This window comes from Cheilinus undulatus, linkage group 8 (genome assembly GCF_018320785.1).
Source record: "Cheilinus undulatus linkage group 8, ASM1832078v1, whole genome shotgun sequence".
Classification (NCBI taxonomy): Eukaryota; Metazoa; Chordata; class Actinopteri; order Labriformes; family Labridae; genus Cheilinus; species Cheilinus undulatus.
Genome location: NC_054872.1, coordinates 14,157,128 through 14,171,442, shown reverse-complemented (window position 1 = coordinate 14,171,442; position 14,315 = coordinate 14,157,128). Strand labels below are relative to the sequence as shown.

Sequence of the window (14,315 nt, the reverse complement as noted above, 5' to 3'; positions counted from 1 at the left end):
TAGTAAGATAATGAGGAAAATAACAGACTTTAATTTTAAAGAACTCGACAAAATAGCGTGGTTACAGCCACAGAGTCTTCAGCTGCTTCTCTGACCTTGTTTGGGATGTTGTGACATCTTGTTTTCAGCCACTGATTTGTGTCTTGTGTTTTTGTTTTGTTTAAAAAAAATGTTGGTCATAGTTTAAATAAAGAGATGAAAATGGGTCTATTTGCAAAGCTTGAATGAAATACGTGTAGTGTAACTTGTCTCAATAAAAAGAGAATTAACAAAAAAACATTAAAGAACAAGGAGCTAAACAGGTTGAGATCTCACAAAAATGACTAAAATGTACTCGTTTTTTTGGACAGAGTGAAATGAAATGTGCACATGTATTTTGGCTTTGGCCTTCAATACATTTTAGACTTGTTGCTCAAGATTTTTTCCATGAGCAACTTACAACCCACTAAAAACAGCCCTGCTTCCCACTTTTGGGTCCCGACTTACCAGTTGAGAACCACTGATTTTAGCTGTTATAAGATGAATCACTGCAGCGCTGTGCTCAATACAAAGCTAGACAATCCAATACAGCATGTGTTGCAGCCCCAGAAAGACAAGACAGAGACGCTTTGCGAAGTGATATCCCATGCTGTATGTTACTGTTATTACAGAAATTAAACAAGGAGAGGAAGGAACTCATTGTACCTGTTTACTGTGCTTAATTACAAGGGCACGAGCGTGCCTGTGACATATCACTCCGCTATACCAACAGTGGCAGTGGATGCTTTGTCTGTTCAGTACAGCGTAACACGTTCATTCAAACTGGTATATACGGTGTTGCCAAAATTGCTTTTATGGCGAGATTTCACCATTTATGGTACTGATACCGGTTTACTGCCCACCACTACTAAATAAATCTTTACCAACATTGTAATGGTATTTGTTTTGTTTTGTTGAGTAAGAGATTAAAAAGTCTCCCTTATTTCGCATTATTTAGCAGCCAGGTTGTATTTATGCATTGGTTGACTTTTTGTTGGCTAATTTAAGCCCTTTTCATCGTGTTCTTGCCCACCTGGAAAAATTGTTTTTTTCCTTGAAGACAGAACCTGAATAGTTTCCATCTGTGATCCAGTTTGACCACATGGCCTTCTGATGTTATTTTCAGCATTTTCCTCACAGCTTATCTTTGTCTTCTTGACATAATAAAACAAAAACAAATTGGAGTGAGGGTTATTTACCACCATGAAGTCCATATTTGGTCCTGTTGTTTGATTTACTTGTGAAAAGCCAAACTCAAAGCCATTAGAATAATTCATCTGACTCACTCAAGTGGTTTTCATTTTTCTTTCTCCTTTTGATGGATTAACTTTATGAATAAATAACAGACAGACCTTCTTTTTTAATGACTTCATCAGCAGATATTAAGGTAGGAGCCTGGGGAAGAACAGTGTCACAGTTAAATCCAGTTGTAAAACATAAATGTTTAAAATACTAGTAGTAAACATCTCCTGCATATTTGTGTAAAAAGCATGAAGTCTCATTGTTTCTGGGTTTGTTTATCCTGTACCTCTGTGTTCACACAAGGGAAAACTCTTATTTTAGCTTGAATTGTTTTACAGAGTCTCAAACATGTCTCATTTATACATATATTTTTCAGTTTAACCTCTCCAACACCAACTGAGTTCAAGCTTGACTTGTGGCTCTTTTCATGCATATCGTTGATGAAGTTCTGCCAGATATACCTACCTCCACTCATTCTCTCTGTCAGATTCCTGCTCCATTAACTTGCCTATTCAAATTTAAGCTAAAGCACACAAAAAGATCTTACAAATGTGCATTTACATTTCAAGGCATTTTAATCTGATATTGCTCATGCATTTAAAAGCAAAAGTCAGAACACTACATTTTCGGCTTTTATCTTATAGAAGTAGACCAGAGATGCATTTACCCAAACAAGTTGAATGACTTTGATTTTTAAGTGAAAAAGTGAAACAGGCGGCGAGTGGTCGTTTTTGGTCAAATTTTGACTCGTTTCAGAAATGGTTGTTTTTGGCCCTGAAAAAGTAAAACAGGCAGCAGATTGTCGTATTTGGTCCAATTTTGAATCGTTTCAAAAATGGTCGATTTTTGGCCAGTAAGAGTAAAACAGGTGGCAGGTGGTCGTTTTTGAACAAATTTTGACTCATTTTAAAAAATAGTTGATTTTTGGCATGAAAAAACAAACATGTTTCACCTCAGCCAGAATTTATCTCAAGTTCTTAAACTTTGACTTTCTTAATGTATCATTCGGGTGAACTTGCTAACTTCAGTATCTGAAGTAAATGTATGCCACTTTTTTAAAATCTGTTATCTTTAAATTTCCCTTACTGCAAACCAAATTTGTCTCAGCCTTTCTTCTTGCACAGTTCACAATATCAGAACATCTAACTCAACCTTTCACTCAGTTTTTTGATCTGCCCTCTTCCTCTTTTTCTCCCTCTTAAGACCTGATTTCTCTCTTGATTCTGTCTTTTTTCTTGCCAACTCTATCTTCAATCTCACCTCCTCCCTGCATGACATCTACTTCACCTCTGTCTCTTCCTTCACCGCTTTTGTTCTCATCCCATGATTACCACTACAGTGACAACACATCTTGACCACAAGAGAGATGAAACTCTTTTACTGTCCTGAAAGGAACTGACATATGTTCTAAACTTCTACACACTCACCTGTGGCCTTTCTGCCAACAACCCATCATTACTGACTGTGATACCATCATACTGGACCACTCAGATGTCCTAACACTTCAACAAACATACTCACAGTGCATTGTTTCTGATGACTTTTCCTGTAAACAATCTGTCCACTGGCACTTATCCCCCACTTCACCCCTAGTTTGTCCCTCATAGAAAAGCAATCATCTTCCACATGTCTTGTTTTAATGGCCCTCTCAGCAGTCACTCTTGCTCCTGTGGATTTTTCTGGTTAAAACTATCTGGAGTAAGGATAAATAAAATTAGTGATTTAGAAATGTACTCCTAAAGTACAAGTACCCCCAAAGCTACAGAATTTTAATTGATCACTACTTCAGACATACAGTCGCTAGAAAAAGTATGTGAACCCTTTGAGATTTCTTCAATTTCTGCATAAATTGGTCATCAAATGTGTTCCGATCTTCATCTGATTCACAACAATAGACAAACACAGTCTGCTTAAACTAATACTGCACAAAAAAATGATATGTTTTCATGTTTTTTTATTGAACAAACCATGTAAACATTCACAGTGCAGGGTGGAAGAAGTATGTGAACCCCTAGGCTAATGACTGGTTGACCCTCCTTTGGCAGCAATAACCTCAACCAAACGTTTCCTGTAGTTGCAGATCAGACCTGCACAACGGTCAGGAGGAATTTTGGACCATTCCTCTTTACAAAACTGTTTCAGTTCAGCAATATTCTTGGGATGTCTGGTGTGCATCGCTCTCTTGAGGTCATGCCACAGCATCTGAATTGAGTTGAGGTCAGGACTCTGACTGGGCCACTCCAGAAGGCGTATGTTCTTCTGTTGAAGCCATTCTGTTGTTGATTTACTTCTGTACTTTGGGTCGTTGTCCTGTTGCATCACCCATCCTCTGTTGAGCTTCAGTTGGCTGACAGATGGTCTTAAGTTTTCCTGTAAAATGTCTCGATAAAATTGGGAATTCATTTTTCCATCAATGACAGCAATCTGTCCAGGCCCTGAGGCAGCAAAGCAGCCCCAAACCATGATGGCCCCTCCACCATATTTCACAGTTGGGATGAGGTTTTGATGTTGGTGTGCTGTGCCTTTTTTTCTCCACACACAGCATTGTGTGTTCCTTCCAAACAACTCAATTTTGGTTTCATCTATGGATAGAATATTTTGCCAGTAGTGCTGTGGAACATCCAGGCGCTCTTTTGTAAACTTCAAATGTGCAGCAATGTTTTTTTTTGGACAGCAGTGGCTTCCTCCATGGTGTCCTCCCATGAACTCCATTCTTGTTTAATGTTTTACTTATTGTAGATTTGCCAACACAAATGTTAGCATGTGCCAGAGACTTCTGTAAGTCTTTAGCTGACACTCTAGGATTCTTCTTCACCTCATTGAGCATTCTGTGCTGTGTTCTTGCAGCCATCTTTACAGGACTACCACGCCTAGGGGGAGAAGCAACAATGTTGAGCCTTCTCCATTTGTAGACAGTCTGTCTTCCTGTGGACACATGAACATCAAGGCTTTTAGAGATACTTTTGTAACCCTTTACAGCTCCATGCAAGTTAACAATTTTTGATCGTAGGTCTTCTGAGAGCTCTTTTGTGCCAGGCATGGTTCACATCACGCAATGCTTCTTGAGAAGAGCAAACTCAAAACTGGTGTTTTTTATAGGACGGGGCAGCTTTAACCAACACATCCAATCTCATCACATTGATTGGACTCCTGGTTGGCTGACTCCTGGCTCCAAATAGCTCTTGGAGAAGTCATTAGCCTAGGGGTTCACATACTTTTTCCACCCTGCAGTGCGAATGTTTACATGGTTTTTTCAATAAAACATGAAAACATATCATTTTTTGTGCAGTATTAATTTAAGCAGACTGTGTTTGTCTATTGTTGTGAATCAGATTAAGATCGGAGCACATTTGATGACCAATTTATGCAGAAATCGAAGAAATCTCAAAGGGTTCACATACTTTTTCTAGCAACTGTATTTGACGTGACTCTAAATTGTTTCCTGAACAACTTAAAGTATACCCAAATTAACATCATTAAGATGACAAAAACGTATTTCCTTATCGCTTTCGGTAACTGAGTTTCACTAGGTTTGTTTTTACTGGCTGTGCTCTATAAAATCGTCTGGCATCACAAACAGTCGGTTTCTTTTGAGGTTAAAGCAAGGATATATTAGCAAAGTTTCATTAACTAAATAAATGGTCATTGATCTGCATCCCTGTCCGGTTGTGTAAATAGTAATAATAACACATACACCCCACAGTTAAGAGAGACTTTCAGTGTCTAGACTGAGCCTTTGGATGTGAGCTTCTTTGTGTGTGTTTCATGCTCTCTTACAGACCAAAGGTGTGCCACTATTTCCCTGCATGGACTGCAGCTGTTCATTCAAGAAGTTGGGCAGTTTGAATGCACACATCAGCAAGATGCACATCTCTGTGATTGAGGTTCCTTCAAGCACCCCGGTAAGAGGACTGTCGACAGATATGAGCATGATGGTTGTTAGCTTTTCCTTGCCCTGCATCCAGCCTTGGAAAGCACAATCATTGTTTGTTCTCTGACCCCTGTGAATGAGTTTAATGAGACAAAGTAATGTCTTTATGAAACCATTAGTTTTAATTTGTGATGCTACCCATGTCAGTAGCTATTTATATAGTTTATATACCCTCTCAAGTTGATGGTTTGATTGCTGTTTAAATTGTTTTTAAGGTAATGAATAGTTTTGACTTGGCTGACTTTTATTTTTTCCTTTCTGCTCTGATGGTTTAATGACGTACTTTTTCCATTATTGTATCTTGGTTTCTGCGTTCATGTTGGTAGAGAGGAAATTCAGCCCAATAGCAGATGAATGGATAAATGGCTTTGTTTTCTGCAAAGTAATCCACTGATAGTTTTCTTTAAAGCTTTTACTATAAAGTTTTTTTCTTGCTGAGAATTAAACCATCCAGATTTGACCCAGCAAGCTTTCTAACATGTAATGTATCCTATATGCAGTTAATTGATGCTAGAATTTGTCAATAAAAGACAAACCAACCTTTTCAGTACATAAACAGCCACAAATTTCATGTCTGTATCTGCAGACATGATCGGTGATCTGTTAAAATGTCTGAGTTAGAGATATAGGCACTTTAGTTGAATGATGTCTTTGCTTGGTAATGTTTTGCTGATTGTATGCTACAGTAAAAATGAGCAATCGTTTAAGTGATGACCCTGATCTTGTAATTTGCTCTTAGCCATTTGGATCCTCTCTTTCTGCCTTTCTTTTAGGAGACCGAGACTGCAGGTCAGCCTCCTGGGGTTTCAGAGGGCGGTGAGGGTGTGACAGATGTCATCCAGCAACTTTTGGAGCTGTCTGAACAGGTCAGTGGGGAGACGGCCCAGCCACAACCTCCAGAGCCAGCTATCGCCATGGAAACTGCAATTAACCAGGACATCCTGCAGGTTAGTGGAGAATAATCACTCATGCTGAATAAATTAGTTGTCACAGCAGAACTCAGCAGTAGTCAGGACTCTGCAGATCTGCTGAGGGCTACACGTCTCAAAAATAGCCAACAGTGGATGAATGTCTCAAAGAAGCACATGAGGGAGCGCACCATCTCTGCTCCAGTCTCTCAGTATGACCTGGACGCTTGAAGATATGAAGATGAGCAAAAACTATTTATAATAGAAATTTCATGCTTTTGGCAATTGGGCACAGCAGCGCACAAACTCACACATCCACAGCAGTCAGTTTACAACTCCTAAACTAATTGGAGCAATTTGTGTAAAAGTGTTCTGCTAGGAGACTGGAGGGACCATGGAGGGAAAATTTTGGTGAGAAAGAAGCAAAAAGAAATAGTGGGGAAGAATTTTCTACACAAACCTCTGAAACCAGTTTCAGGAGTTTCCTTATTTTCTTGCAGAGCTTTTTACAGTTGTTCAGCCAAAACCTCTGACTAGTTAGTCACTTTTCCCTGACCAACAAAACCGTGTCATCTTCTTCCTTTAGATTGCAGAAGCACTTTGCTCCACTCAAATAATTATATTCCTGAGAAAGATGCCAGTCCATCTGCGTCAACCTAACCTGCTCCATCAGGGTGTTGACATGGGAGTGCTCTGTGCACTGGTGGACTCAGAAGCAGGGCAGTTGCCACCTTTGATGCCCTAATGTTGACAAATGCCACAAAAAGGCCCTCCTGGATGCCTGTATAGGAGATAGACATGCTTAAATGTTTCTAGGGTACTCTGTAAGATGGCAAAGTTTGACCAACTGCCTCTAGAGTACCCACCAAGAGGGAAACGTTTGACAAAACTCCATATTTGGTGCCCTCTAATTGAGCAATGTTTGACAAATTGCAGTTTAGCATGATATCTAAGAGCGCTACATTTCACAGTGAGCCCATAGGGTTCCCTCTTAGTGGACAAAATTGAACAAAGTGCCCTCCAGGGTGCCGTCCAAGTTGGTCTAGATTTGATCAGGTGCACACTATAGTGCCATCCAAGTGTGCAAAATTTGACAAAGTACCTTCTAAGTGTCCCTGTAGGTGGGCAAATCTGACTGAGTTCCCCCAAGGATTCCCTTCAGGGGCGATATTTGACAGGTAGCCCTCTAGGCTCCTCTTTTAACTGACAAAGTTCACTTCTGTTATAACAAGGTCAATTGGTTATAAGCATAATAAAAATAGTTCTGTGTCAGCTGAGGGCTTTCTGCAGAAGAGAGTGAAGTGAATGTAAATAGCAAATTTCCAAGAGAGGGAATTTTTGGGCACAGACAGTCTATTGGTAAGGTCGTACCCCATGTGCACAGGGAGCCCAGGTTCAAGTCCAGCCTGTGGCTCTTTTCACTGCTTATCCAGGGTTTTTCCTGGCTTAAAATGAGGTGGTGGTGGTGGTACCTGATCGTGGGCTCACAGGTGCACATGTACCATGCCTTCAACTGGCTCAAACAAGTGTTTTACTAGCGGTCTTTTTTCGGAGTTTTCATTACATGAATTAAAAAAAATGACAAGTATTATTTTAAAGCATATTCATTTATTTTTTATGTGCTTTGTTTAACATTTTAGTTTGGTTACATGGCAGCTTAACCACCATTTACTTGCACGAGGCACAGCCAGTGGCAGAACATTTGGCCCTCAGTTTCATTTTGTAGAACCTCCTGAGGCAGTCTTTTTATTCAAAGAATACCTGGTTTGGACCATCAATGGCCACCTTACAGCATACATCCAGGTGCCTCTCCTTAAGTCTGTTGCACAGGGGTGTTTTTATCTTTAAAAAAAAGTTCATGCATTATAAACTTTGCAATATTCTGGTGTAGACATAATTTGTGATAGTGTTCTCAATCATATCTCACAATCTTGAGTGCAGAAAATAGCCTCTCAACATCTGCTGTCTGTACAGGTGCTGTTAGGGCTATTGCAGCTGCAATGCTGAGAGCAGGATATAGTAGAGAGGAACACCCAGGTGTCTTACTTTGACATTAAATTGGGAGATAAATATAAAAATGATTTTTGACTGCTCCATGTTCATCTTTCTATACTTGTAGCTTCCTTAGCATTATTAATCCCAATAAAGGAACAAACTAAATTTCAAATTTTCCCAAGAAGCACAAATTAAAATGAATGAAAAGTCACAAGGAGATTTGGATAGACAGAGCTCTGTGTGTCTGCTAGTGCAGGAGAACAAGGGGTTAAAATATTGAAAACAGTCAAATTAAAACAGCTTTCTATACATTTTTTCCTTTCATAATTCATCTTAATGTGAGTATTCAGTCTACATGTCGCAAAAACTTTATTTTCTTTCTCTGTTTTTGACCGCTCTTGATTGTTTTCATTCTTGAATTAATTCACTGGAGAACAGCTGATCTCCAGCTCAGTGAAGTCCTCTCTGTTTAGTATATCAGTGGGCTCAGATGTATTGATTATGTCACCAAATCAATCACTCCTTACGACGCGCTACAGTTGTAAACCCCGTGAATAAAGGGACTGTTGTGGTAACTGAAGACTTCTCCGAGTTTTAACTCAGAAAAGTGTTTATGTTCGGGTCTGTTGTGCTACGTTTGGCGTTAGCATCTTAGCTAAACTTTAGCTCCGCCGTCTCAACAGGTGAGTTTTAAAGAGCTGCCGTAGTTATCAAACGCTTTTCTCCAAAGCGTACAGACGGGCAGACATTTAGAAAGTTATCCTTACTTTAAATCAAGTCCACATGATTGTTTCCTGATGCGCAGGACTGTAACTGAAGGACGTTTTGGCGACGACCGGTGAGACACATCCATCTACCTAGCAAGCACCTCTGGCGAGATGATGCTTTGACATGTCGGCTGGTGCTAATTTCGACACAGCGCCACCGCCACTACTGGTGGTTGCGTGCAACTGCAGTTACGTATGACTGAAATGACAGATCTTGACAGGAAAACGCTTGGTGGAATATCCAATTGAAAAAACTGAGCCGTGAGCTGGTGGCGGCAAGGAATTTTGCGGTGGCGGCTGCCACCAAATTCTCTATGCAGGAAAAACCCCGCTATCACTCCCCACTCCCTGTCACCTGTCCTATCGCCGCAAAAAGCCCCAAAATAAATAAAAAAGAAAAGAAAGATAACTGCATTTTGTTCCAAAGAGAGGGCCATCATAATTACCATAATACATGCTACTCCAGAAACATGAACAAACGATGGCACCAATGTAACGCCTGCACTGTAAGAAGGGGTGTAACGTTATTTATTAGGGGTGTAACGGTACAGAAAAATTTCGGTTTGGTATGTACCTCGGTATTGAAGTCACGGTTCGGTACGTTTTTGGTACGGTGATTGAAGCAAATAAATAAAATGTAATTTTAATTTTTAAATTAAATTATATTAAAATAAATAGGCTGAATAAATTACATTTATACTATTAATAGTGCTGTCACCTCCTTCCAAAAGTTCTTCAATGATTAAAAATATTACTAAATAAATACGTTTTTGAGTTACTAGGTTATTTTCATTGATATATTGACATATTTATACCCATCCTTTAAAAACCCAAATTTCCCAGCCAACTTGAATGCATCATCATACTGTGCGTTAGCTTGTTAAATATGTTAATTAGCATCTTTCCTGCCGATTTCAACACAGACTTCAGCACTTGATTACTTATTTAATCAATGGACCTACTAGGCGACGTGCTTTTAGCGACACAGCTGTAGTATAGTGTCAGAGCTATTGTTGTTGTCTTAGTCCACTGTTGTATTTTACTGGAAAACAAAGTGTTCCTAAACAGGACACTTTTATCTGTTGCTGTAATTTGCTGTGGTTATGTTGTTGCCAGGACAGTGTGTTGTTCTCTGGTTTTCCGCCTGTATGTGAGCTTGGCTCCACATGTATTCGTTCGGTACACGTCTGTACCGTACCGAGAGGCCCGTACCGAATCAGTTCGGTACGAACACACGTACCTTTACACCCCTATTATTTATATTCATCCAAAAACCTTCACCGTTTAGACAGAAGTTTAGTGCATGCAGTCACATGAAGACTATGTCTAAAATAAGAAAAAATGCAAAGAAGCACAGCCTCCACTGGTTTACATGAACGATGGTTTAACATGAAAACCTTTCACCTGCTTTTCTTTAACATCTTTATGACCAAACACTTCATAAATCACAACTATCATATATTGATGTAGAATATGCTAATTTCATTTATCTTTTTCTACGCTGTGTTTATTTAACAAAGTTAAATCCATACATCTGATTCATTCCTGTATTGTTTTTTTCCCCATTGAACCTAACTACTGAACCCTGATCCAAAAGTGAGATGCAAACCAAACCATGACATCTTTGAACTGATACACACATAGCAGTTTGCACCTAAACGTTTCCAATGTGTTCATCTTGAGCTCTGCTCCTCTGTAAGTGCATGCTCCCTCCCTCTCCCTCTCTCTGGACCCTTGGTCTTAATAGCTTGTTAATATATAATATTCAGCAACCTTACATGATCAGTTTCATTAAGACCACATTCTCATTTTCACACATGGAGCATTTCAGTTTGTGTTTGGTAAAAACCTGACTATGCAAGATGCAGCTCAGTGGGCATTATAGACTGTTATGTCTGTACCTCTGGCTGGCTAAACCTCCCCATGGCTGACTACTCTGTTTGTCAGCGGAAAGCATTGTTCTTGACTGAATTACAGGATTTTTTTTTTTCTCTGTGGTGATCATCGAGGGAGACGTTGTATTACTGAGTTTCAATCAGGAAGCTCAATGAATAAGTATACCTGGAGTGGAGAATTAAACGGAACATCTGCTTTCAAGGATAGAGGGATGCGATTATTATAGGCTTAGCTTCTGGTCAACAGATATGTTTTGTCTGCCAGTGTTTTGTGAGTGTTTGCCGCATTTTTGCAAGCTCCAAATGAAATCAGTTCATGTGTAATACTGAATATCCTTTACATGTATGGGGTTTTTTATTGTTTATGTTGAGAAGAAATGGATGCACACAAAGGCATTTCTTATGTTTTGGAGTTTGAGGTAATTGCTTTACTTTTTTATAGCAAGCTCTGGAGAACAGTGGACTGAGTGTGGTCCAGCCACAGAGTGACGCAACATCCAGAGAGTCACAGAACCAGACTACTGAAGGGACTGCTGCAGAAAACAAGAAAGTACAAGCTCCTGAGAGACCTATCCGAGAGAAGAAAAGAAGCATCTTTAAGAAACCTATACAAATGCCAGGTTCGTAAATTTACCTCTCTTTTTGGGAAAACATGTTACGTAAACATATAAATCACAATTCAGAAAGCTGATTTATCAGTATTGAGATAAATACTACTTGTTCTGTCTTGTTTTATTTTTATACTGTTTAAATTCATAAACATGTTGGATTTCAAACAGTTTTAAGGTGCAGCCTCAAACGATAGACTGACTGAAACACAGGGCATCTGCCTCACTCTGTCTTCCTCTTCAGGCTCCATCAGAGAGGAAAATGGTGTCCGTTGGCACGGCTGTCCCTACTGCTCCAAGGAGTTCAAGAAGCCCAGTGATCTTGTCCGTCACATCCGTATCCACACGCACGAGAAGCCTTTCAAGTGCAAACAGTGCTTTAGAGCTTTTGCTGTCAAGAGCACCCTCACAGCACACATGAAAACACACACGGGCATCAAGGCCTTTGAGTGCCAGTGCTGTTTGAAGTGCTTCTCCACTTCTGGCAGCATGAAGGTACACATGCGGCTGCATACAGGTGAGAAGAAGGTCAACGTCATGCTTGGGTTACTTTAAAACCATAATTAAATCAACATTTGAGTACACTTTTTCGCTATATAGTGTCTTGGTTCTCATTTTGCCTTACACTGCTGTTTCACCAGTATAATCAGTATGCATAAAGTAAAAGGAGTCATAAATAAGCTTTTAGTGTAATGTTTTCACTTTCCTGCCAGCCTCTATCATTTCGTGTTCAGCTGTATGTCACAATGAGTAATGCAGAAAAATGCAAATGCTAAACCTGTTTAAATGTGTTTGTGTAGCCACAGCCAAAGGCCTAATTTGCGCAAACACTGTAAGAGCATATTTAGTAGGAACATCTTTCCATTTGTTTTCTCGAATTGGTATGCAATGGCACTTGGTGTGTTAGCTGACTTTGGCTATTGTTATGTGTTAGCTCCAAGTTAAAGTGTATGCTCTTGGGTTTGTCTTGCAAAGGCTTTGTGTCAATAAGGTATTACTTCTTTGTGACTCTTCCTGTAATTAAGCATTATAGAAACCGATACATTGTCTTCCTGCTAAATGCAGCCTTTCAACCTTGAAATAAAGCTGTAACAGCTTGTATACACTACATTACATGACATTATTTTCTGCATTGTTATGTTTGTACCAGAGAAAAGTGTCAGATTCTGACTCATTTGCTTCTGATTCTTTAAAAACTGTTCTCTCTCCACTTTTCATAGGAGTGCGTCCTTTCCCCTGCCCTCACTGTGACAAGATCTTTCGCACATCAGGCCACAGAAAAACACACATCGCTTCCCATTTTAAAAGCTTACAGCAGAAGAAGCACAAGTTCCCCCGAAAAACCAACAAAGCCAAAGTGTCCAAGAATAATCTACCTCTGCCTGATATTCCCCTGCAGGAGCCCATCCTCATCACTGACTACGGTAAGAGCACATGTTGACAAGCACATGCTGAATCTGTGCTCACCTTGTCAAGATATCCATCCTTTCAAAGCTGTCTTTGAGTTGGTAGTTCAGTTATCCTTGTGCCCCAGTTGTCCCTGTGCCAAAGTGGAAATACCTTGTGTGGTTGCTTTCTTATCAAATTTTCTATAGGTGTTCTTTCTGTCAGTGCAAATGTAACATTTTTTTCACATTTTAAGACCACATGTGTCTTGATCATGTTTTGCGCAACAGGCTTCCAGAACCCTCGCCTGGCATTACAACAGTACCTGGACGTGGTGGGCAACGACCGGCCATACAAGTGCCAGTTCTGTAGTAAAGCCTACAAGAAATCAAGCCATCTGAAGCAACATGTCAGGTAAAAGTTTTTCACATTACATGTTCAGTAGATGGGTTTTAAGAGTTAAACTTCTGAGGGCCTGAAAGTTTGATTATTGACTCATCACATGATAGCTGATACATGTCTTAAATACATTAAATTGAATGCAAATATATTACAGCAAACTATTCGAAAAGTTAGATGCTTCGTTCTCCAATTATCACAGACAGCCTGTGACACTACCCTTCAGATAAGCTTCATTATCAGGCTCATGTATTCATATGTTTTTCTGTTATACACATGAAATAAAATTGAGAAGCACAATTAAATTTAGATTTTCTCTTGCACTATGAACTTTACAGGATGAAATGGAAACTTTCCTGGAGGGGGATGGTTTCAACTGTTTTTCTCTCTAGGACAACCCCCCCCCCCCCAAAAAAAAAAAAAAAAAAAATAAGACTGCAGCTTACATGCCAGGGTGGCATATATTCCTGATTTTGCAGTGCATTGCCTACAAGATATCACTTGCCTGATGTAGCATAAATGTCAGTGTAGTGATAATGACATGAAATATAACTTACGATGTCCTTTAGAACAGTTCATTATGAGTTAAAGACGTAAATGAAGCACTCCAGTTATATAAAACATACATGGGACAGACAGTAAAATCTAATAAAATACAGATCAGGTGGAGTTGCATAAGATTTATGAAAAAAACTTTAAAGGCAAACTTTCAAAGAACATTTTCAGGCAGAGGTTTTTCTTCAGAGAGGGTATTTTTGAGCTGATAAGACTTGTGTGAAGGAAAGCTCACCTTCAATAAGTCTTGAGCTGGGACTTAGGACCAGCTACAAATACCTTGTCAGAGATTTGAGGCCTTTCCTTGACCCTTTCAGGAGAAGAAATTGATCAGTAAAGCCAGGTGCTTTCCGTGATTTTCTGTAGAAGTGATCTGTGCCCTTTTGAAATCAGCTCTCAAACTGACCAGAAAGTGAAGAAGAAAACTCAAAAGGCAGAAACATTTTCCCCTAAATACAGAGATTGTGACATTAGTATGTACTGATAAAAAAAGGCATAGATGGCATTTACAAGATGAGTACTGAAGGAACCGAGAAACTAAAAACTGTTGATGGAGTTGTCAAAAAAATCACAATTTTCTTGGAACAGATATGACATTTAAAGACAGAAAA

At 39.4% G+C, this 14,315-nt stretch overlaps 1 protein-coding gene across 3 annotated transcripts in view; it reads left to right on the top strand.

The window, feature by feature from the left end:
• The window catches only part of LOC121512974 (zinc finger protein 236-like), a 99,179-nt gene that overhangs the window by 25,396 nt on the left and 59,468 nt on the right, over positions 1 to 14,315 (top strand). For all 3 annotated transcript variants that reach the window (XM_041792414.1, XM_041792417.1, XM_041792416.1), the window contains 6 exons: positions 5,040 to 5,162; positions 5,965 to 6,138; positions 11,199 to 11,376; positions 11,609 to 11,881; positions 12,585 to 12,788; positions 13,041 to 13,164. In XM_041792414.1, coding sequence (XP_041648348.1) covers positions 5,040 to 5,162; positions 5,965 to 6,138; positions 11,199 to 11,376; positions 11,609 to 11,881; positions 12,585 to 12,788; positions 13,041 to 13,164 — 1,076 coding nt within the window. The remainder of the gene's footprint in view (positions 1 to 5,039; positions 5,163 to 5,964; positions 6,139 to 11,198; positions 11,377 to 11,608; positions 11,882 to 12,584; positions 12,789 to 13,040; positions 13,165 to 14,315) is intronic.